The sequence below is a fragment of the Ochotona princeps genome, chromosome 33 (assembly GCF_030435755.1).
Source record: "Ochotona princeps isolate mOchPri1 chromosome 33, mOchPri1.hap1, whole genome shotgun sequence".
Taxonomy (NCBI): domain Eukaryota; kingdom Metazoa; phylum Chordata; class Mammalia; order Lagomorpha; family Ochotonidae; genus Ochotona; species Ochotona princeps.
The window spans coordinates 4,838,435-4,860,817 of NC_080864.1; the positions used below are offsets into that span (position 1 = coordinate 4,838,435).

At 65.7% G+C, this 22,383-nt stretch overlaps 3 protein-coding genes across 5 annotated transcripts; 2 read left to right on the forward strand and 1 right to left on the reverse strand.

Annotated features, from left to right (window-relative positions):
• Positions 1-1,778: 1,778 nt before the first annotated feature.
• On the forward strand, positions 1,779-14,980 carry TJP3 (tight junction protein 3). 3 transcript variants are annotated; one of them, XM_058657951.1, is made up of 22 exons: positions 1,779-2,006; positions 6,690-6,746; positions 6,832-6,947; positions 7,512-7,614; positions 7,768-8,119; positions 8,314-8,417; positions 8,767-8,932; positions 9,029-9,137; positions 9,991-10,049; positions 10,374-10,458; positions 10,554-10,710; positions 11,144-11,252; positions 11,457-11,688; positions 12,145-12,356; positions 12,591-12,686; positions 13,117-13,187; positions 13,407-13,617; positions 13,693-13,793; positions 13,954-14,071; positions 14,108-14,262; positions 14,528-14,574; positions 14,817-14,980. In XM_058657951.1, the coding sequence occupies exons 2-22, from the start codon at positions 6,699-6,701 to the stop codon at positions 14,917-14,919; spliced, it is 2,754 nt and encodes a 917-aa protein (XP_058513934.1). In that variant the 5' UTR covers positions 1,779-2,006; positions 6,690-6,698; the 3' UTR covers positions 14,920-14,980. The 3 variants fall into 3 exon arrangements, with proteins under 3 accessions (XP_058513934.1, XP_058513932.1, XP_058513933.1); XM_058657949.1 differs by having other exon boundaries at positions 1,787-2,006; positions 13,954-14,262; XM_058657950.1 differs by lacking the exon at positions 1,779-2,006 and adding an exon at positions 3,216-3,273 and having other exon boundaries at positions 13,954-14,262.
• A 41-nt stretch (positions 14,981-15,021) lies between these two features.
• APBA3 (amyloid beta precursor protein binding family A member 3) lies at positions 15,022-19,554 on the reverse strand. Its single transcript, XM_058657962.1, has 11 exons — positions 19,297-19,554; positions 18,051-18,641; positions 17,925-17,964; positions 16,921-17,066; positions 16,745-16,831; positions 16,460-16,621; positions 16,201-16,374; positions 15,904-16,116; positions 15,605-15,724; positions 15,320-15,460; positions 15,022-15,231 (listed from the first exon to the last, which is right to left on the reverse strand). Exons 2-11 carry the CDS (start codon positions 18,612-18,614, stop codon positions 15,160-15,162), a joined length of 1,719 nt encoding a protein of 572 aa, XP_058513945.1. The 5' UTR covers positions 18,615-18,641; positions 19,297-19,554; the 3' UTR covers positions 15,022-15,159.
• A 231-nt stretch (positions 19,555-19,785) lies between these two features.
• Positions 19,786-21,115, forward strand: MRPL54 (mitochondrial ribosomal protein L54). Its single transcript, XM_004595949.3, has 3 exons — positions 19,786-19,938; positions 20,558-20,714; positions 20,921-21,115. The coding sequence occupies exons 1-3, from the start codon at positions 19,821-19,823 to the stop codon at positions 21,051-21,053; spliced, it is 408 nt and encodes a 135-aa protein (XP_004596006.1). The 5' UTR covers positions 19,786-19,820; the 3' UTR covers positions 21,054-21,115.
• Positions 21,116-22,383: the final 1,268 nt, after the last annotated feature.

Sequence of the window (22,383 nt, forward strand, 5' to 3'; positions counted from 1 at the left end):
AGCAGCTCAGTTAGGTGTTGGCGACATCCCGCACTTCCGCTCCATCAAGCTGTGTTAACGTCATGTCCACGACAGAACTGCTGACATAATACAAACATGATGTCACAATGAAAAGTATGTCATCACATGAAGGGTATAATCATATTTATTTGGTTTACATACTACGCTATATGGTGTAGTTATTTTTAAAGATTTGATTTTTATTGGAAAGTCAGATATACAGAGAGGAGGAGAGACAGAGAGGAAGTCTTCTGTCTGATGGTTCACTCCCCAAGTGACCGCAATGGCCAGTGCTGTGCCTATCAGGAGCCAGGAACCTCTTCCAGGTCTCCCACGCGGGTGCAGGGTCCCAAGGCTTTGGGCCGTCCTCCACTGCTTTCCCAGGCCACAAGCAGGGAGCTGGATGGGAAGTGGAGCAGCCGGGATTGGAACCGGCGCTCCTATGGGATCCTGGCACGTACAAGGTGAGGACCCTAGCAGCTAGGCCACCGTGCTGGGCCCGCCCTACGGTGTATTAAGCGTATGTCTGCAAATACACACACTTGTCATAGACTGTTCATCCATTGTGCTGGAATATTCTGTACTTACTATGCAAATCAGGACAGCCTATGGACATAGTTGTTTTTTTTTTTTTAAGATGCATTTATTTTTATTGGAAGGGCAGATGTACAGAAAGCAGGAGAGACAGAAAGATCTTCCACTGGCTGGTTCCCTCCCAAGAGGCCACTGCAGGTGTCTGGGGTCACAAGGGCAGCCCTCTGCTGCCTGTCCCGTAACCACGGCGGAGGCCAGGGACAGGGAGAGGCCACTCCAGGTGGACAGCCCTGCAGGACACCCACCCTCCCCAGGACCTCAGAACCCACACAGGAAGTGGGGCCGGGGAGCTCCCTTCTGGAAAAAGAAAGTTCTGGAGGCAGCCCCCCCCACTTGGGCGGCTCGGGGACCCTAAAGGCCAGTGCCCAGAGCTTCTGGTTCCCGCGGGGTCCCCTGCCCAGCAGGCAGACCTCCAGGGCCTGGGCTGCCCCGAGCCCCCTGGCCCAGCGGTTGAGCAGGGGCGGTGCATGACAGAGTCTGAAGAGGAAGTAAGCTCAGCTCAGAAAAGCTAAGAATGAAACCCCAAGAACGGGGAAGTCCAGGACAGGGGAAAAACTTGGCTCCAGGAGGAGGAAGGGGCCTTGGGCGGGGTCGGCAGAGCCCTTATGGCCAGTGGCCAGCGATTCCCTTAACAACCCTGAGAAGTGACTCAGAACTTTGCAATGCAAGCCCAGCGAGTGGGGGGTGAGGAGGTAGGGGCTGAGCTGCCTCCTGGGGGGTCAAGGGGTGTGTGTGGGCGGGGTGCTGGGCTTGTCTTGCCATCCCATTTTGCAGAATGGAAAACTGAGGCCGCCTGTCTGCAGCCGGTTGTCTGGCGTCTAGCACCCACTGGTAGCCTCAGTGGTGACCCCCATCAGCACATGTTCAGATGAGGGCTCCCAGCTCCCCGCCATGCAGGCCACCGGCCCGCATGTGTCCAATACCTTCCCAAGGCGTGTCTGGCTTGAACGGCAGAGCTGGGGCACGGCAGCTTCCAGCTAAATGGCCAATGCAGCCAGCCGCTCCTCCGGGGCTCCCATGTGGGTGGCCAGTAGCTGCTACATCCCAGAGTGTGCTCGGGCGCCCACCCTGTCCCCCAACACTGAGGAGGTGCAAAACCAGAGAAAGTACGAGATGTTCCCGGCTCAGGGGATGTGAGGGGAGCAGGGGGCCGTCTGTGCCAGGCTCTGCTGGGTAGCATCAGGGGCGTGGAGCGCCGGGCCGGCAGGGGTTAAGCGCGGCACCGCCCACTTGAATACACCTTGCAACACTGCCACCAGCCCTGCCCTGCCGGCCCCCGCCAGCCACGGGCCCCCTGTGCTGGCCACGGGCACAGACCCTGCCAGCTGCCACCACCACCAGCAAGGAGCCGCCCGGAGTAGGAGGTGACCGCGGCGGCCAGCCCCCTCCCAGCCACCCGCCACCCAGGCCAGGTGAGCACCCAGGCTTTGGCTCTTCCCATCTGCCCAGAGGCCACCCCATCCCCAAGGGGACAGGCAAGCCCCCATGCCTGCCAGCAGCCCCCCGATGCCTGCCAGCCACAACAACCTCATCCCAACCATGGTTGGGGGGCTTCCCAACCCAGGGTTCTGCCCCTGCCCCCACCACCACACCATTGGGAAGCAGGAAGCCCAGCTCCCCGGCGGGCATCGGCACACTTTCCGAGGGATTATCTGACTGGCAGCTAGCACCACTGGCATGCTGCCCAGAGTGCCCGGCCGGACGGTGAAAGCAGGCATTGTTGGCTCTGGGGCAGCAGGGCTGCAGGGGCCGGAAGGGCTGCTCCTAGAGTGGGGAGCAGGGATGCAGGCGGGACAGGGGATGGGGGCAGGTGGGACAGGGCACAGTTGGGATGGGGGGCAGGTGGGATAGAGGGCAGGTGGGACAGGGAGCAGGTGGGACAGGGAGCAGGTGGGACAGAGGACAGATGGGACAAGAGGGCAGATGGGACAGGGGGCAGGGGACAGGTAGGACAGGGGGCAGGTGGGCAGGTGGAGCGGGAGGACAGGGGAGACAGGGGGCAGGCATACGGGTGGGCAGGCAGGCAGTTGGGCGGACAGCCTCCTGGGTTCCAGATTCAGGCCTGCCCCGCCTGACCTGGCTGCAGCCGCCCCGGGGCGGGATCCTCTCCCTTACCTCGGTCAGGTCTCGGAACAAACCGGTGCAGCCTGGAGACGCAAGCTGGGCCAGGACTGGATGAAGAGGGGAGGCCGGCTGGCCTTGGGGACATCGGGGCATGCCAGCCCCAGAGGGCCCACAGACGGGTGGCTTCAGCTTTTTTCCTTTATTTTTTTTTTTTCTGGGTCATTCGTGCCCAGAGGGGCAGGACCCAGACAGTGTCTGATGACACCTGAGGAACCTGGGGCCAGCCTGGGCGCCTCCAGCCGCCCTGGGCCCAGCGTAGGGCAGCGGACTTCGGAGGTCGGAACCCCCACAACCCACGCCCCGGGCCCCGGGGCTCCACACCTCCGGGCGCCCAGCAACAAAGGGAAAGTCCACTAAACGGAACTGGGTTCAGGGTTTCGGCCGAGCCAGGGCCTGGTGGGGCAAGCAGGGAGAGGTGTTTGCCCAGGGCGGGGCCTTACCCTTTGGAACCCACACAGGTGGGCGGGAGGCGAGGCCACAGCTGCTGGGGAGTGAACGGGCACTCATTGATCACTTACTGTATGCAATTGCAAGGAAGCCGAGACACCAGCCAGGGTGAGTGGATCGACCAGCGTCCCGGGTATCCTGTGATGGCGATGGACCCTGGCACTGGCTGACAGGGTGGTCCTGCAAGGCCGGGCAGGTGCTCGAAGGGCCGAGCCTGGAGTGCCAGGAGGGAGGGAAGGAAGGGAGGCCGAGAGGTGGTAGGTGGGCCTAGGTAGGGGGGCTTCAGTTCTCAGGGAGGTGGGAGCCCTAGGAGGCAGGACGAGGAGCGGGCAGGTGCTCACGCACGCCCGCTTGTGGCCAGTGCTGGGAATGCATACCATGAGGGGCCAGAGGTGGGAGCCGAGGCAGGTGGTGGGGGACAAGGGGATGGGGTGAAGCCTCTCACATGGCTCAGCCAGGGGCAGGTGCCTGGGGCCTGCACCCACAACCGTACCCTAGTCTGACCAAGCTCCCACACGAGAGGTCCTGGGTCCTCACCGGCTGCCTCCCTGGAGCGCCTGAGCAGGGAACTAGGTGGGAAGTGGAGCCGCTGGGACTGGCGGGGTAGGAGAGGCTGGCCTCCGTGGGGTGTGCAGCCTGCGGTCCTAACCCAGGCCTCAGGGGCACAGACAGGGGTCCCCTAGAGCCGGCATATCCACGCCAGAGCGGTGGGGAGAGGGGTGTCCCCGCATTACAAACAGGAAAACAGAAGCAGCAGGTGCCAGATCAGGAATTGGCACTGGGCACGCCCTATTTCTGGATTCCCCTCCAAGACGCTGGGCTTCTAAAAGTTTCTATTTCGCTGCCCCCCACCGCAACCCTGGTGGCTTTGCGGCCTGGGGTCCTTGCTCACCGCTGCCCGGAGGAGTACACAGTGGATTTGCAGCCAAAGTCCCTGACCTTGTCCCCTCCTCACCACGCTTGGGTTTCCGGTCCCACCCGTCACCCATCCAGGCGGACAAGGCATCCACTCCTCCAGGGAGGGTACCACGGCCTCCCCCCAACCCTGCCTGACCCCAAGGGCTTGCACCCCCACCAGCCCTGCCCCCTTTGGGGTGCTGCACGTTCAGGCTAGAAGAAGCTGGTCTCTGGGCCAGCAGGTGCTGGGTAACTCATCCAGCCCAGAGCCAGGCGTTAGGGACCCCATCCGGGTCTCCCACATGGGTACAGGGTTCCAGGTGCTGGGGCTGCCACTTGGGTGGACTGTTAACTCACCTGCTAAGCCCCAGCTGCCCTGCCCCTCTCCTATTGGAAGCTGTTCCTGACCAACCCCCGCCGCGTGCCTTAGGGTTTCCTGTCCCTGACTGCCTGGTCACCACTGGACAGGGCTGGGAAGGGGTGTTGTCACCTGGGGTCACCCTTTCAACCCTGGCTTGGGGTGGGGCTGGTTGTTGTTGGAATGAGTGGGTGGGGTCACCTCTGCCAGCTCCACCTCCCCCCCACACACACAGGTGTTTCCCAGCTGGAGGCGCTGGCCCAGCCCACCTGGGGAATCCAGCTGGGCAGGGAGAAGGCCACCTGAGTGCCCCCCCCACCAGGCCTGGGGGACAGGCTGGGAAAGGGCAAGAGGGGAGGACCCCACAGGGTACCGGCCTCATCCAAGGAGGCCCTCACAAAGTGCCCATTTCACAGAGGGCCAACGCAAGTCGTAGGCTCTGCTCCCAAGGTGGACGGCTTCCCAGCCAGGTCTTCCTTGCAGCCCAGTCCAGTCAGGGCCAGGACATTCTGCCCCCGGGGGCCAGGATCCCTCGGTGGGTGCTGAGGCCCCTGGCTTCCCGGAGGCGTGGCTGCCCGTGGAGGCGGGGCCCGCGGAATCCCGGAGGAGGAAGAGGAGCAGGTGCCGCCCGGGAGAGAAGGCGAGAGTGGCACCCACACCCTGCCAGACCCACTCCTCCCCCTGGGGTGGGGGCCGGTTGACTGATTTCAACCCCCCCCTCGGGCAGGGGCTTGTGGGAGAGTCTCGGGGGTGCACCATGGCTGTGAGATTCCAGGCAAGTAGCCCGTGAGGGCCGTGGTGGGCGGGGACTGCGCCGGGCTGTGGTGCGGGGACAGGCTGTCCCCACCTCCCAGCACCCTGCAGACCCCATGGGGAAATGGAGGTTGCCCCTTCACCACCTAGGGCTGAATCCTAAGCACCCCTTGACCACCCCACCCCTGCCTGGTTGCCCGCTCCCCCCACTGCTGGGCAGACCTGGGTTCAAATTCTGACCACATGGTTCTGGGCCTCTCCCTTCCTCTGCCCACCTGTGAAATGGGCCAGCGTCCTTTCAATGGGGCACCCCGTGCGTCCTTCATGGTGGGTTCCGGATGCGACTCCCGTGCGGGCTGGAACCCATTTATCAGGTGCCTGCTATGTACAGGGTCACGAGGCTGCGGAAGCTGGCCTGGCCCGGGGTTCAGCTTTCCTCAGGAGCGCAGTGGCTGGCTGGGGTGGGGGGGTTCTCCCCACTGCATGGAATGCCCCCAGGGTGGACCGAGACAGCCAGGCAGGGTGGGCAGTGGTTCCTGATTCTCCACCCCAGGGGCAGCTCCCAGAATCCCCGTCCCTGCCTCCCTCTCAGATAATTGTCCCCAGGTACGTGCCTGGGAAGGCATCCCCATACTTGGGTGTTTGTGTCCTGCAGGTGCCTGAGGGGAGGGGATGGAGACCACGCCCCTTGGGCTCACATGGCTGAGGGCGGGACCAACACGCACCTGTCCCAATGTCCTTTGTTCTGCCCCGTGCTTGGTGCTGTGAGGGCCACGCCTCCCTACTGGGGGCTGTGGGGACCTCGCTGAGCCTTCCAGGCCAGGGGGTGGGCTCGCTACACAGCGGCCTGGGGATGTGCAGGGGGAAGGCGATGATGGGGCCGCTTGGTCCCCTGCCTGGGGTGTGGGTGGCAGGTGCAACGTATATCTGAGGCGACTGGACAGAACCTGGTTGTTTTCACAGTTGCTGACGATGGGCAGCAGCAAGGCGGGGGTGGGGGTGGGGGAGCTCGGTGGAACAGAGGCCACGCAAGCTGGGACAAGCCCAGGCCACCTGCGCCACCCCTCCACCCGCCAGGGCCTGGTTCCCAGGGCGCCAAGTCCTCCCGTGGTCCCTGGAAGCACAATTCCAGGGGCCATGTGGGCTAGAGAGCTCATCCCCACCCCACACACAAACCCTCAATCCCTGGGCAGCTTTGAGCCTGCAACCTTGGGGGCCCCAGTGGCTGCCTCAGGGGCTCCAGGCACTCCCCCGCTACAGTAATGGCCGTGGGATGTGCAGGGGGCCCGGGGAGCAGGAGCAAGGAGGGCCAGGCGTGGACGCTGAGGGGAGAGGGAGACAGCACGGACCCTCCCCGGGTCTGTGACACAGCAAGGCACCCCACTCAGGGGCATCCCCTGAGTCTCCCCACTAACTCCACCCTGGGCGAGTCTGGGGGTGACCCGGGGGCTTGGGTCAAGGGAGGATCCAGCTGGACTGTGTGGCCTTGTGCCCACCTGCCCTGTGTCCCCCGCAGGTGGCCAGCATGGAGGAGATGACCATCTGGGAACAGCACACGGCCACCATCTACAAGGTGAGGCACCCCCTCCTGCAGGCGTGGGGGTCAGCCCCTGTCCAGAGCGGGGATGGCCCAGCTCTCCCGCCTGCTGCTCCCGCAGGACCCCCGCCGAGGTTTTGGCGTTGCCCTGTCCGGAGGAGGCCGCGACCGGCCCGGCGGCGGCTCCGTGGTGGTGTCCGACGTGGTGCCTGGAGGCCCGGCCGAGGGCCGGCTACAGTGAGTTCTGGGCAGCGGGCCTGGGAGGAGGGCTTGGGGCGGGCCATGGCCGCTGCCTGGCGCCTGCCTGCTCGGTCAACACTCGCAAGGCTTTGGCCAGGGACCAGCCCAGCTCCCCCAGGGCACTTCCTGGTCCACCTTTCCCAGAATGCCCCAAGAGTGGGTAAATTGACTTTGGGCCCCGTGGGGCTGTCGGGTGACACTGCTGAGCTCCTCAGACCCAACCACCAGGTTCTGCCCCGCAAGTGCCTACACCAGCCAAAGCCAACAGCTCCATTCAGGTCTCCCACTTGGGTGCAGGGCCCCAGCACTGGGGCCATCCTCCACTGCCTTGCTTGGCACATGAGCAGGGAGCTGGATGGGAAGTGCAGCAGCCGGGACTTGAACAGGTGTCCATAGGGGATGCTGGCACTGCTTATGGCAGCTTAACCCACTGTGCGATGGCACTGGCTCCAGAACTTACTAACAGTGAATAAAACAACAGTCCATGTCCCCGTGTCCCCCCTGCGGGGTCACTTAGACCAGACATCACCCAGTCATCAGAACCCCGCCCTCCTCCGGCAGGACCGGCGACCACCTCGTCATGGTGAATGGCGTCTCCATGGAGAATGTCCCATCCACCTTCGCCATTCAGATCCTGAGAACCTGTGCCAAGATGGCCAACGTGGTGAGGGGCGCGGGGGAGGGTACAGGTCTGGGACCACACGGGGGTGGTGCTGAACTGGCCATGGGCGCCCCCAGGCAGCAGGTCTGGGACCACACAGGGACCTGCCCAGGACCACGCAGGGCCTTCCACTACTGACTCTACTTCCCCCCACAGACGGTGAAGCGGCCACGGAGAGTGTACTTACCCGCCACCAAGGCCGGCCCCTTGGGCTCCGGGCACCTGGACTCGGATGAAGAGGATGGGCAGCGGTTGGAGGAGGCAGACCACGGCCAAGGCTACGAGGGCGACTCCTCCAGCGGCTCGGGGCGTTCCTGGAGTGGTGGGCGGTCCCGACGGCCACGGGCCGGCCGCCGCAGCCGGGCTGGCAGTCACGGGCGCAGGAGCCCCGGTGCCGACTCCGAGGCCAACGGGCTGGCCCTGGTGTCCGGCTTCAAGCGGCTGCCCCGGCAGGATGTGGTCACACGGCCCGTGACATCGGTGCTGGTGAGGCGGAAGGAAGATGAAGGTGAGGGCGGAGCACTGTTGGAGACCTGGGGCAGGGGCAGGGAGGGCCACGGGGGACCCGTCACCACCTCCACCTCTCCCCTCCCCCACTGCACTGAACTATTGACATTGCAACCCGGGCAGGGGGGGCATGTGATGTCATGGGGTGTTGGGAGACGTGAACACTGCCTCAGTGTCCCCCCCTCAACCCCTCAGAGTTCGGGGTCCAGTTAGGCAGTCAGATCTTCATCAAGCACATCACAGAATCGGGCCTGGCCGCGCGCAGCCAAGAGCTCCAGGAGGGCGACCTCATCTTGCAGGTGAGCTGTGAGTGTAGGCACCCAGACCGGGGCCCACAGCGATGCTGGTTGGCCCCACTGGAGCTGGCAGCCCTATGGCCCTGCCACTTGCCCCCACCCACATCCCCAGCTGCCAGCGTCTGCATCCCGTGCCTCCTGGGGCACAGCTGGTCACCCCCTCCTCCCGTGCATTCGGGGGGACCACCGCGGCTGCTAGAGGGAGCTGCCAGCTGACTCCTGAGGCGCCTCTGGGGTAGGGGGGGACCCCGATGTGCTCCCCCAGGAAGTGTCTCTTTCCGGCAGGCTGGGGGTGTGAGTTGCCAAGTTCCCCTCACGCACTCTCTGCCCCCTCACTCCCGGGTCCCCCCAGATCAACGGGGTATCCAGCCAGAACCTGTCACTGGACGATACACGGCGCCTGATCGAGAAGTCGGAGGGCAGGTTGACACTGGTGGTGCTGCGGGACCGGCGGCAGTTCCTGGTCAACCTCCCGCCGGCCATCAGCGACCATGAGAGTGAAAACTCCCTTCTGGAGGGTGAGGGGCCAGACCAGAGACCACCCCCACACCCCCATGTTCCTGACCAGGCCATGGGCCCAGTCGACTGATGAGACATCCCCTCTTCCCACACAGACATCTCAGAACTCGGTTCGGAGCTGTCGCAGGCGCCGCCTTCCCACGTCCCACCGCCACCCCAGCATGGACATAGGAGCTCAGATGCCAGTTCGGCCGGCTCCCCTCGGTATGGCCCCCCACCATGGGCAGGAGGGGGAGGGGACGTAGCTTGACCCCCCCACCCTGGTGTGGCTTCTGCAACTCCCCCAGCCAAGCCAGAGCCACAAACGCCGTGGGGGGGGGTCAGCGTGGCACCCCAGCCCCGGCCTCTGTGGCTCTCCCAGTCAAGCCAGAGCCACACCCCTGTGCCTGGGCAGCCACACCCAGTCCTGGACCCGAGCCCTGGCCTGGCCGGTTGGCGCCACCATAGCAGGACACACCTGGCTGGCGCTGGGTCAGCCCTGGAGGCACCGAGTCCACCCAAGGTCAGATCCTGGCGTGTGGCCGTCTCCCTGTGCCCTGCTGCGGCTGGCTTGCTGGCTCCAATCCATGCAGAGCTGGGCCGGGAGCCAGGAGCGCCATCTGGGACCCCTGTAGGCACGGGAGCCCTTGCTGCTTTCGGGGTGTGTTGGTAGAGGGCTGGATGGGAAGTGGGGCAGCCGGGACTGGAACCAGCCACCACATCACAACAGCAGCTCCTCTGTAGCTTTTGGACAAAACAGCCACCATGGTTAGCCACACGTGGATCCTGCACCCCATAAGATGAGGTCACTTAGCGTAGGATGCGGCATGCTGCTAAGGGATCCCACCTGTACTGACACAAGCCCAAGTGGAGGAGATGCCCACAGCCCACATCGAGGGCCTGGATTCCAGCCCTGCTCCCCGCTGTGTTCACGCAGTCCTGGATGGAGCGCCTGGCTCCCCCCGCCTGACTGATGGGGCTCTAGGGGGAGTGAACTGGCAGATGGAAGATTTTTGTGTTTCCTTTCGAATACAGTGTCTTTAAAGATCATCCCCTCTTGTTAATCCGTCTCTACCAGGGAGCGTCGGGCACCTCCGCGGCGACAGCGGGAACGGTCAGTGACTGGGACAGGAGCAGGTGAGCGGGGCCGGGGGTCCCTGGGCAGGGACACAGTCAGAGAGCTGGGGAGGGGGAGCAGAGCCAGGGTTGCCAGGCAGGGCCAGTGGCGGATGGCCAGGGAGGTGGGCAGAGCTGGGGTGGAGGGCAGGGGTCGCCAGGCAGGGCCATGGGTAGAGGGTTGGGGTGGGCATTGCCAGGTGAGGGGGCTGGAGAGCAAGATTGTGTCTGGCAGGGCAGGTTGAGGTCCATCTAAGCATTTGTGGGGGCAGGGAGGACATTGCTGAGGGGACAGGAAGGGACAGGACACCCCCGAGAAACCACCGCCCTGCTGGCCCCTTGCAGATTCGCCCGAGCACGGCGGCTATGACCTCTACAGGGTGCCCAGCAGACAGAGCGTGGACAGTGAGGAGAGCACACTTGACCGCGGGTGCGCACACTCCCAGCCTTTCTGGGCGGCCCACGCAGCAACATGTCTCCCACTCCAGGCCTGACTCCGTTGTCCCTCTCCATGCCCCACGGCAGGTACAGCCCAGACACACGGGTCGTCCGCTTTCCCAAGGGCACGAGCATCGGGCTGAAGCTGGCCGGGGGCAATGACGTGGGCATCTTTGTGTCCGGGGTACAGGCGGGCAGCCCGGCAGATGGCCAGGGCATCCAGGAAGGCGATCAGATCCTGCAGGTGACTGGGGGGGTGGGCGGTCCTCCCTACATATCACCGCAAGGGACTGACCAGGCCCCAAGGGATAGCGGATTTTTTCTGTTTATTTTATTTTTTTTTGAATGCAAGTTGAAAGAGAGATGTCCTAACTACTGCTGGTTCACTCCCCAGATGCCCACAGCAGCCAGGGCTGCGCCAGGCCAGAGCCAGGAGCTCCATCCAGGGTCTCCCTCGTGGGTGCAGGGCCCCAGGACCTGGGGCATCCCCTGCCACCCCTAGGCCCATGGATAGGGTGTTGGGAGATGGCAGCAAGGCTGGGTCTTGTACCAGGCAGGGAAGGCGGGCGTCCCCCCTAAGCCTGAGCACCTGCACACATCTGCCTGGCACTTGGCGCTGACCCCGGCAGCCCCGGCTGGGCAGCTGGCCATTGCAGGACTCATTTGACCCCCGGCAGGTGAATGAGCTACCCTTCCGAAACCTGACACGGGAGGAGGCCGTGCAGTTCCTGTTGGGGCTTCCCCCGGGCAAGGAGATGGAGCTGGTGACGCAGCGAAAGCAAGACAGTGAGTGTGTGCGTGTGCGGCCGGGCCCTTCCCGTGTCCCCTGAGCTGGACCCGCATGGGGCCGGGCCCTTCCCCGCGTCCCCTGGGCTGACACCCCGTGTGTGCACTCTCCCCCCCCCGCCCGCTGGGGAGGGCTGCAGTGTGTGTGGAAGTGCAGTGGCCTCCCAGAGGCTCACCCTGCTGCCCCTTACCCCAACACTCCAGTCTTTCGGAAGATGCTGCAGTCGCGCGTGGGCGACTCCTTCTACATCCGCACGCACTTTGAGCTGGAGCCGAACCCGCCGTCTGGCCTGGGCTTCACACGTGGGGACGTCTTCCACGTGGTGGACACGCTCTACCCGGCCGCCGGACACAGCCGAGGGGGCTACTGGCTGGCGGCGCGCATGGGACGTGACCTCCGTGAGCAGGAACGCGGCGTCATCCCCAACCAGAGCAGGTAGGGGTCGCCCCTAGGGCCACCTGTGCCCTCACTGCTTAGCCACACCCACGGGTGGGGGCCCTTACACGGCTCTCCTCCTGGTGACCACACAGTCCTTGCCGGGCAAGGGCCTCCTGGGGTTCCCGCCTTCCCTTCCCAGCTGCCAGAGGTGGTGCCTCCTTGGGCTCCTGTCCCCAGGAATGGTGGACCCTCTCCTGTGTCCATGCTGGTCCCTGAGTCCCTGTGCCCCCGGGGGTGACACTCAGGACCCTTGCCCATCTCTCTGTGGGTCCCTGAGCCCCCCTTTGCTCCGGGGTCACCCTCAGGACCCTGAGCGCCCTTTGCCCCCGGGGTCACCCTCAGGACCCTGATCCCTCTGTGCCCCCGGGGCGCAGGCATGGCCAAGCTTCCGTGGGCCGGTGGATTCCTGATGCCCAGGTCTTCAGCTGTCCCTGTCCCCCTCTTTCCGCCCAGGGCCGAGCAGCTGGCCAGCCTGGAGGCCGCCCAGCGCGCCGTGGGGGCCGCGCCCGGCTCAGCCGGCGGCTCCAACGCCCGGGCCGAGTTCTGGCGGCTGCGTGGTCTGCGCCGCGGGGCCAAGCGGGCCACCCAGAGGAGCCGCGAGGACCTGTCCGCGCTGACCAAGCAGGGCCACTACCCGCCCTACGAGCGAGTGGTGCTGCGGGAAGGTGCGGCCCGAGCTCGTTTCTCTGCTTGTCGTTGAGTTAGTCAGAGGGGCAGAGGCAACGCGAGGCCGGCCATGCGCCTGGTCACTTGGGCACCGCGCACCGCAAAGTCGGCTGGGAGTTGTAGTCTCGCTGGGCTGCCATGGACACTCTGGGGTTAGTCACTGTAGTGGAAGCGGGAAGGGGGACCTGGTGGGGGTCCTGAGCTGGGTTATTCCTCTGCCACCCTCCCCCCAGCCAGCTTCAAGCGCCCGGTGGTGATTCTGGGGCCTGTGACGGACATTGCGATGCACAAACTCGTGGCTGAGATGCCGGACCAGTTTGAAATTGCAGGTAGGAAATCTCCCTGCGTGGGGACAAACAGACCCCCCCCTCCTGCCCCAGCCCCCTCCCAGAGGTGTGTGTGGGTCTCCATCACAGCCCCGGTGCCTGCTGGGGGCCATCTTGGTGAGGTGGCAGAGAAGGGTGAGCTTGCACCTGTGGGTGGGTCACAGACTGGGAACTGGGTTTCCCGTGGACACACTCGTGTCCGCTGAGGCGAAGCCGCCTGGGGGTTCCCACCATGGCCAGGCAGTGTGGGCCACCCCGACACTGCACTGTACCCCTTCCAGGAGCATGAGCAAGGCTATGGCACCCGCATGGAGGGACCCTAGAGTGTCACATTGCTGACAGACAGGGCAGCAGTGGAGTGGGTGGGAGGGTATGCGGGGTCAGAGCTGCCCTTCTACCATTGCCAGTTCTTCCACCATCCCCCCACCTACAGAGAGCGTGCTGAAGCCGGACAGTCCATCCAAAGTCATCAAGCTGGACGCCGTGCGGGTCATCGCCGAGAAGGTGAGCAGGGCCCTGCCTGGGCTCCCTCCCCTGCAGGTGGCAGGTGTGGGTGGGTGGCGGGTGGCAGAGGTGGACCTGCGGCAGGTGTGGGTCAGTGGTAGGTGTGGACAGGAGGCGAATGTGGGACGGTGGCAGGTATGAGCGCAACCATCCCAGGTGACGGGTGCGGGCAGCGGGGGTCTGCTCAGACTCCGGACTCCTCTGCGTATCCCGCCCCAGGACAAGCACGCGCTGCTGGACGTGACGCCCTCGGCCATCGAGCGCCTCAACTACGTGCAGTACTATCCCATCGTGGTCTTCTGCGCCCCCGAGAGCCGCGCAGCCCTCAAGTCCCTGCGGGAGTGGCTGGCGCCTGCCTCCCGCCGCAGCAGCCGCCGCCTCTACGGGCAGGCCCAGAAGCTGCGCAAACATCAGAGCCACCTGTTCACGGGTAGGCTGGCATGGGGCATCGGGGGAGGCGGCCAGCACGGGCCTGGGCTCACTGCCGCTCCCTGCCTGCCCGCAGCCACCATCCCCCTGCTGGGCACCAGTCAGAGCTGGTTCCAGGAGTTGCAGGCGGTCATCCGGGAGCAGCAGGCACGGCCCATCTGGACGGCTGAGGACCAGGTACCGGGCTTGGGTGCAGGAGGGGCTGCGGGGCTCAGGTCTGCTCCTAGGGCTGCAGTCCAGGGCTCATCCTTGGGTCAGGGGTGTATGTGGGCGGATGGCATCTTGTGGCCAGGCGCGGGGCTGGGCTGGAAGTCTTGCCCGTCTGCCTGTCCTGTAGCTGGACACCTCGGAGGAGAACCTCGACTTGCCCCGCCGCGGCCTGGCCGACAGCTCGGCTGACCTTAGCTGTGACAGTCGGGTCAACAGCGACTATGAGACGGACGGCGAGGGCGGCGGCTACACGGATGGTGAGGGTTACACGGATGGTGAAGGCTACACGGATGGCGAAGGCTACACGGACGGCGAGGGCGTAGATGCCAAGGGGCCCCCGGCTCCGGCCCTGGCCCGCTCCTCGGAGCCTGTGCACCTGGTAGATGAACCTCAGAGCCCAAGGCATGAGAGAACTCCAGCTCCTGAGGAGGCCCAGGTGAGCTGGGGGAGGTCCTGGCCATGGGGTATATGCATGGACCAGATGGGAGTTCTGGGGGTCTCTGCCTGTGACCCAGCTCCCTGCTCACGGACCATCTGGACACCGGAGCCTGTTGGAGCCGCGCACTGCGGCCTGGCCCAGCCCTGGCTGCTGTATGCATTCAGGGAGTGAACCAGCAGGTGGGAGATCTCTGGGCTCAGGCAGCCTGAGCAGGTAGTGCTGGGTGAGTGGCGGGTGGGCCTCAGCCCCTTCTCTGCTGCAGGTGGACGGACGCCACGCTCAAGGCCAGAGGAGACAGGACAGCATGAGGTGGGACCAGGCCCTTCCCCTGGGGGTGGGGTGGGCGGGAACCTGAACAGGGGTATGGAAGTTTCTAGAACAACCGTGTGCCCAGAGCCAAGCAGCCGGGACCTGGGCATGGCTGGGAAGACTTCCCAGAGGAGGGATGTTCGGCCTGGGGCTTGGACCCGGAGTGCCCAGCAGGCCTGAGATAGCGGGGGCTTCAGCCCCTGGCCTCCCTGCTCAGCTGCTATCCCACTCCCTGGCCCCAGGACCTATGAGCGGGAGGCCCTGAGGAGGAAGTTCACGCACGCGAGGGACGCCGAGTCCTCCTCAGATGAAGCCTACAGCTGGGGCCCGGCCACCGACCTGTGACCCCGTCTCCTCCTCTCTCACCCCACCCCCTCCCGACCTGGCATAAAGTATTTTCGCAGTACTGGCTTCTAGCAGTTTCCAGAGGAACAGCCGCGAGACCGATGAGCTTTTGGGATTTTTATATCAGAAAATAATTAGGGCCAGGATTCCTCTGGGGCCCCGGCCAGCCGAGGAGGGGCGGGCAAGGCACTCAGGTGGGCAGGGGCGGGCAAGGCACTTCAGGTGGGCAGGGGGCGGCCATCACAGGTACACTGGCTGCTCCTGGCCCGTGAGCAGGCGGTAGGTGGCGGCTGGCATGGTCCTGATATGAACCTGGGAGGCGGGGAGGCGGAGCTCAGGGCCTGGCTCCGGGCTGGGGGTGCCCCCGTCTGCCCACCCGCGCCCGCCCGCGCATGCACACCTCGTCGTGGGCCTCGGTGAGCAGTTCCACGATGCGGGTGTGGGGCGTGGCCACCACACTCTGTCCATTGATCTCGATGATACGGTGCCCTACGCGTACACCCCCGCGTTCAGCGATGCCCCCGCGGAGAAGGCTGCAGATCTGTGGGGGACCCCAGGATGGGGCATGGAGGTGAGGCGGAGGAGGCTGCGAGATCTGGGGGTGGAGCCCAGGCCAGGGCGTGAAGCTGAAGGGGGCCGGGCTGGAGGCACCTGTCCCCTTGCCCCCTCATCCCGCCACACTCACAATGCCATCTTCCACACAGAAGCCCAGCTGCTCCCGCGAGTGGGGCCGCCGGATGATGGCCGTGGTCACGGGCGGGCAGTGCACAATGCTCAGGGTGACCGCTGTGTGCGACTTCACCTCCTGCAGGCCGCGAGCCAGCTTTGAGCCAGCTTGGCCAGTGGCAGCACCCCACATCCCACAGGCACTTATGCGGATGGCGGCCTGGCTCCGCAGGAGACAGCACCCCACACTCCCGTTCACCCAGGGGCAGACGGGCTAACGGGGAGGCAGGGTCGCCTCCCCTCCCCATGGGTACTCACACGGATGGCAGCCTGGCAGGCGGCCAGCGGTAGCCCCACCAGGCTGGCCCCATTAATGGCGGTGACCCGGTCCCCAATGCTGAGCTCCCCACAGCGCTCAGCCGGCCCACCATGCAGCAGGTTGGCGATGACCGCCGTGGGCAGCAGCGAGCCCCAGCCGGATTCCACCAGGGCCACGCCCAGGCCCTCGCCCCGCCGCTTCTCAATGTGCACCTGCCGGGGATCCGGGGATCCAGAGCTGAGGGCTGTCCACCCCTCCTCCCCCACCCCCAGCCCACTCCGTGGCAGCCCGCTCACCTCCCGGCAGTTCTCGCTGTTGGAGAAATGGTCCAGATCCCCATTGTGCAAGTGGCCGGGGCTGGTGGCCCGGGGCCGGGAGCCCACCTGGCTGGGGTCAATGCCGTTCTCCCGCAGGAACTGGCTGTAGGCCACGGCGAAGGCCTGGCCGATGGCCTGTGCAATGAGCTGGGCCTGCGGGCAGTGTGGGAGCAACCTCGTCCCACGCCTGCCCCCTGGAGCCCTGGGTGGACCCTGCTGGGAAGCACCCCCCACTCACGTCCTCCGCGTGGAACACGTGGCACAGCATCTTATAGAGGCGGCGTTCCCGCTCCTGCGGCCTGGCGCCCCGGGCCAGCCGCCGCCGCGCCATCAGCACGAGTACCGGGCCGATGTCGGCTATGTAGGAGATGGTCTGCAGGGCGTGGTCCATCAAGGCCTCCTGCGGGTGGGAGAGGGCGGGGGGCTGCGGGGAGCCTCAGGGACATCACACCACTCGCGCCACCCCCTGCTGTCCCCGGGGACCCCAAGCTGCCCCCACCGCCCCCCATGCCGTGGTTGGTACCTGAGCATCAGCCATCAAGACTTTGATCCTCTTGGTGGACACGAAGAGGTCCACCGGGGTCATGGGCTGCGTCTCCCCATCGGGCGCCTGAGGAGCACAGGGGGCAGAGGTGAGGGTGCCGCTGGCCCCACCCACCCTCCGAAGTCCCGCCCCCAGCAGGTGCAGCCCAGCCTCACCTTGACGCGGTCCACGGCTTCCTGGGCCTGTGCCATGCGGGTGCTGGGGGGCGGGTTCCGCTCCGACAGCAGCTGGGTGGAGCCTAGGTACTTGGCCCCGAACAGGACGCCGTCCAGGAGGTCCTCGTGGTCGCAGGGCCCGGGCACTGGGAGTGGCAGTGAGCAGAGGGTCAGGGCAACCGGCCAGCTCCACATGGGTGGCTGCGTGCCCACGCATCTCCCATCCCAGGGTGGGATCTCCCAGCCCGGCTCCCATCCCAAACCACAACCGTGTGGAGCCGTAGCAACCCCCGTGGATGGCCAGCTGCCCCATGTTCTAGAATTCTCAGCTAGGACTGCTGGGCCAGAGTTCCAGGCCCCCAGATGTCCCTGGCATTGAAGACTCTCAGGGGTCCCAGTGGCCCACGGGGCCACACTGCCCATCTGGTATTGGACCTGGAGTCCTAATGGCTGCAGGAGCACCCTCCTCCCCCTCAGCCCAGCTCGGAGCTCCAATGTTCCAGGACTCCCAAGCCAGCCAGAATCAGACAGAATGTTCCAGCTCTTTGGTTCCAAGTGGGACACTCCATGGGAAAATGTTCACCCTGGCCAGTGCTGCCCGGTTCCAGGACTGCACCCAGCTACACTATAACACTTTGTGGTCACAGCATAGCTGGGGTTGAAAGACTCTGGGACAGCCCACGTGCACAGGCCCCTGAACCCATCGGGGAGACTGGGATGGGCTCCTGGCTGTAGCCTGGCCCGGCTCCGACTGCTTTGGCCATGTGGGCAGTGAAGCATGTGTGGTAGCAGGGGGGCGCGACTGGAACTCAAACAGACGATGGCACCCCATTCGCTTTAGAACATTCTGCAGGCTGGCTTTTGTCTCCCCCCAGCAAGGAGGGCTGTCTCTTGCCCACGTCCACACGGGCAGGCAATGTGGCCTCGGGAACTCCTGGTGTCCGGGACGGGCAGGCACTGCAGCCGTAGGACCCCCAGCACCCCAGGGTGGCAGGGACACTCACCATGGGACAGGGCAGGGCACGAGGCCAGGGCCTCAGGGCTCTGCAAGAGGACAAAAGAAACCAGGCACTGAGCGGCCCCCACTCAATTCTGGGGCAGTGAGGACCGCACGGCAAGACGGGCCCTACCTGGGTGCCAGCCCGCGGCTCCTCTGGCCCCACCAGGGGCGCCGTCTCCAGCCAGGGCTCCGGGGAGCTACTGGAACTCCGGCTGCCATCCCCCTCCACAGAGGCTCCCACCGTCCACTCCAGCGGGATGGGCTCCTCGGGTGGGTCCTCGGGGGGCTGCAGCAGGTACAACGGGGGCTCCGGAAGGCCCTGGGCGCCGGGCAGGGAAGGCGCACTGTCACATCGCAGCAGGCTCAGCAGGTTGTCCCGGCCCGCCTCGGCTGATAGCAGCCCGTGGGCATCTGCGGGCCCCTGGGATGCCTGGCCCAGGCCTGTGGCCACATGCAGGGGGCAGGGCGCTCCGTCTGGGGCAAGGTCCCCCAGGTTCCCCGGCAGTGCCTCAAAGTGCCGCACCAGGTCTCGCAGGCCTGGCCCGTCTAGCTCCATGTGCCCTGGGCCACCCGGCTCTGGGTCCCATTGGCCTGCGGGGGCGAGGTTGTTGCAGGACACAGGGGCATCCGTGGGTTCCTCCAGGTCCATGGCCGGAGGCCCAGCAGCGGGCGGCGGGGTCGTCAGGAAGTCCATGGCTGGAGCCTGGGCTCATGCTGGCATCTTCATGAGACAGAGAGAGAGTGCAGGGGCCAAGTGGGTTGGGGCACACCCTTGTACTGGTCAGCCTACAGACACAGTCAGCAAGTGCCGTGTCAAGCCACCCAGGGTCAGGGGGTCCTGTGTCACGCCACCCGGGGTCAGCAGGTCCGTGCCCCCCACAAAGGGTCAGTGGGTAGGGTCAGCGGGTCCGTGCCCCCTACCCAGGGTCAGCAGGTCCGTGCCCCCACCCAGGGTCAGTGGGTCCCGCATCCCCCACCCAGGTCAGCGGGTCGTGTGTCACGCCAGCCAGGGTCAGTAGCTCCGTGTCCCCAATAGAGGGTAAGTGAGTTCTTGCCCCCCCCCACACAGGGTCAGTGGGCAGGGTCAGCGGGTCCATGTCTCCCACCCGGGGTCAGTGGGCAGTGTCAGCGGGTTCATGTCTCCCACCCGGGGTCAGTGGGCAGGGTCAGTGGGTTCATGTCTCCCACCCGGGGTCAGTGGGCAGGGTCAGCAGGCCCGAGCCCCCACCCCGGCCTCCCGGTGCTCCCCGTGACGTGCACCGCGGCCCCGCCCAGCGCCCCGTCCACCCCGGTCCAGGCTCCCAGCCCCGCGCAGCGCGGACCCCCCCAGGACCTCCCATGCCTCCCACGTCCACGCCGCGCTCGGGGACACTCACGTCCGTCACTCCGCGGCCCCGGCCGGCCCTGCTTCGACCCTGTGCGCCCCGAGCCGGCGCGGACACCCGGTCCGTCAAGCCCCAGCTGGCCGGCTCCTCCGTCCTGGCAGAACCCGGCTCAACGAGCATGCGCGACCCGCGGTGCCTGCTGGGAAATGTAGTTCTCTCAAGTGCGTGGCGTCGCGGGTTCTAATCCGGCAGTGGGAGATCGGGCTGGCCCTCAGATTTAGTGGTGACATGGGGTTGGTCTTCGCCGGCCTGTGTGCCATGGCTGTGTCATTACCACAGGGGAGGGCAGAGGGTCAAACACAGTTGGGAAACGCTCCCGAGGGACAACCAGCTGCCGCGGCAGGCGGACTTCCGGTCAGGGAGAAAAGATGGCGCGCCCCGGGGTAGCCGGTTCAGACGAGTCACAGCAGGAACGCAGCGAGGACTACATTTCCCAGAAAGCACCAGGCGGCCTACAACTCCCACACAGCTGCGGGCCAGTGACGTAAGCGCAGACATACACATGTGCAGACGTCATGGCGGCCAGGAGCCTCGTCGGGGCCGCCCGGGCCTGCGCCGGCTGGGGCGTCTGGGCGCCCCGAGTTGGCGTCGCGCCCGCGTCGTCGTCGGCGCGCGGTTACGCCAAGAAACCGGGTGAGCGGGGCTAGCCCGGGACCAAGATGGGGACGGCGGGTTCTCGGGGACGGGACTAGTGCGCAGGCGCCGCGTCCCGGAGTCACGTGGCACCACTCAGGCGGAGGGCAGGCCACTGCGCAGGCGCAGTCCTCGATACTAGGCATCCTGAGTGACAGATGTGAGTTCTGGTCCCGCCCCCGGAGGCTCTGTGCGCAGGCGCAGTCCGCCAGACCAGGCAGCCTGAGTGACAGGTGTCAGAGTCCTGGCCCCGCCTCCCGCCCAGGGCTGGCCCCGGTGAGCCCGGGCACCTGCTGACCCTGGGTGGGGGACACGGGACCCTCTCACCCTGGGTGGGGGACACGGGACCCACTGACCCTGGGTGGGGGACACGGGACCCTCTCACCCTGGGTGGGGGACATGGACCCGCTGACCCTGGGTGGGACAAGGACCCGCTGACCGTGTCCATGCGGTGAGCCTGTGGGTGGATGCCTGCTACTCAGTGTGGTCGGGTGGGCCTGTGGGTGGGTGCCTGCTGCCCGGTGGGGATGGGTGAGCCCCAGTGGGGATGGGTGGGCCTGCAGGTGGGTGCAAGGTCCAGCCCCAGTTAACACCAGCCACCACACCCCTGTCTCCCCAGTCACCAAGGGCAGCAAAGGTGGTGCCATAGGCGAGGCCCTTAAGGACCCAGAGGTGTGCACTGACCCCGTGCGACTCACCACCCACGCCATGGGTGTCAACATCTACAAGGAAGGCCCCGACGTGGCCCTGAGGCCGGACGCCGAGTACCCAGCATGGTGAGTGAACACTGTGGGTGGTGGGACCCCCTGGGAGGGGATGGGGTCCCTCAGTGAGGGTTGGGGACCAGGGAGGGATGGGGACCAGGACCAGTGTGGGCGGGAGTGCCTTCCAAGATAGCAGGTAGACCTGGGAGGCAGGAAGGAGAGATGGGGTGGCGCCTGGGGTCACCCTGCAGCTCTGAGCCCCACCTGCACCCCGCCAGGCTCTTCGAGATGAATGTGGGGCCCCCCAAGAAGCTGGAGGAGCTGGACCCTGAGAGCCGCGAGTACTGGAGGCTGCTGCGAAAGCACAACATTTGGAGGCACAACAGGCTGAGCCGCAACAAGAAGCTGTAGGGGGACCGAAGGCCGGGGAGGACAGGTGCCTCTTCACTCCCCAGTAAAGCTCTGCGTGTGCACCCCAAGGCCCCAGTGTTGTGCCGCGTCCTGCCCACTCCTGCAGGGGAGTCTCAGCGAGGCCTGCCTTGACCCACGTCCCTCGCTTCTGGCCCCGGCCGGCCCTGGCCACCTGCAACCTCACCTGGTTCCCTGGGCCGGCCCTGACTGCCCTCGGTCTGACCTGCTGCCCTAGCCTGGCTGGACACAAGTCCCTTGCTGCTGGCCCCAGCTGACCCTGACCATCCGCGGACTCACCTGGTGCCCAGGCCGAGTTCACCTCCCACCCTGTCCAGACGCATTCAGTGGGTGAGCGGTCCTCATGTCCTCATGGGTCTGCTCCCAACCCATGGTGGCCTCCCTGCCATTTGACCCACCCAGACACATTAGACGGACAGGGGAACCGATGCCCCAGCAGGCGCCCGGGAGTCTTGGGTCACATGCTGCCCCTGTGAGGGTGGCCCGGGGAGGCAGGGCAGGGTCACCGGCCGGCTGAGTTCCATGTCATCCAGCAGCCAGGCCCTTTGTGGAACCTGTGCGTACTCCTTGGCCAGCAGCTGCAGGGATGTTGCCGGAGGACTGGCCGAGGGCAGGCCGGGGTCTCGGATACCCACAGCCCCTAGGCTGCACCACAGCCGGAGGGCGGCAGGGGTGGGTCGCTGCGAGTGCACCTGCTACCTGCCGCCCACCCTGTCCCCTCACCCTCCCCACAGCAGGTGCACCCCACCGGCCACCAGCTCCTCGCTGTGGGGTAGTGCCAGGCTGCTCCATTTGCTGCACTTGGTGCGTGGTGAAGGTCGCGTGGCTGCGATGGCACTTGTCTAGGTGGCCTTCTCGCACCTGGCCTGGCCGCCAGCCCCTTGCTAGGGCTCGGGAACCTGGTTGGAGGGACCATCCCTTCTCTCCTCCCCCATAGTGGCTGTCATTTGTCTGCCTTCCATCCCCACTCCTGTCCACGCTGGACTGGCTGGGCCCCGGAGGCCACTCCCCCGTCTCTCTCTCTCTCTCTCTCTCCCCCTTCCTTTCCTCGCCTATGTCCAGGACCAACCACCGCCCTCTGCACACCTGCCCAGCACCCATCACCCATTTCCTGTGGCCTGGCCATTGGTCTGTCTGCTGGGTGGTCGGGGCCGCAGGATTAACCTGAGGTGATTCACCAAGGTCCTCTACGTGGCTGCCCCAGGGCAGGGCTGGGATCTGGTACCCACAGTGGACACCACGGGCAGGCCTCTTCTCGCGCCTCAGTTTCCCCGGGACCTAAGCATGTGAGCATCGAGCATCACGGTGCTCA

Excerpts from the sequence above, each read along its gene's own strand:
- TJP3 (XM_058657949.1), top strand. The coding sequence starts at position 6,699 with ATGGAGGAGATGACCATCTGGGAACAGCACACGGCCACCATCTACAAG. Across the intron at positions 6,948-7,511 it reads CCGGCCGAGGGCCGGCTACA|GACCGGCGACCACCTCGTCA; the intron begins GTGAGTTCTGGG and ends CTCCTCCGGCAG. Across the intron at positions 13,794-13,953 it reads TCTGGACGGCTGAGGACCAG|CTGGACACCTCGGAGGAGAA; the intron begins GTACCGGGCTTG and ends CCTGTCCTGTAG.
- APBA3 (XM_058657962.1), bottom strand. The coding sequence starts at position 18,614 with ATGGACTTCCTGACGACCCCGCCGCCCGCTGCTGGGCCTCCGGCCATG. Across the intron at positions 17,067-17,924 it reads GTGCCCTGCCCTGTCCCATG|TGCCCGGGCCCTGCGACCAC; the intron begins GTGAGTGTCCCT and ends TGCCACTCCCAG. Across the intron at positions 15,232-15,319 it reads TCACCGAGGCCCACGACGAG|GTTCATATCAGGACCATGCC; the intron begins GTGTGCATGCGC and ends CCCGCCTCCCAG.
- MRPL54 (XM_004595949.3), top strand. The coding sequence starts at position 19,821 with ATGGCGGCCAGGAGCCTCGTCGGGGCCGCCCGGGCCTGCGCCGGCTGG. Across the intron at positions 19,939-20,557 it reads CGGTTACGCCAAGAAACCGG|TCACCAAGGGCAGCAAAGGT; the intron begins GTGAGCGGGGCT and ends CTGTCTCCCCAG. Across the intron at positions 20,715-20,920 it reads GACGCCGAGTACCCAGCATG|GCTCTTCGAGATGAATGTGG; the intron begins GTGAGTGAACAC and ends GCACCCCGCCAG.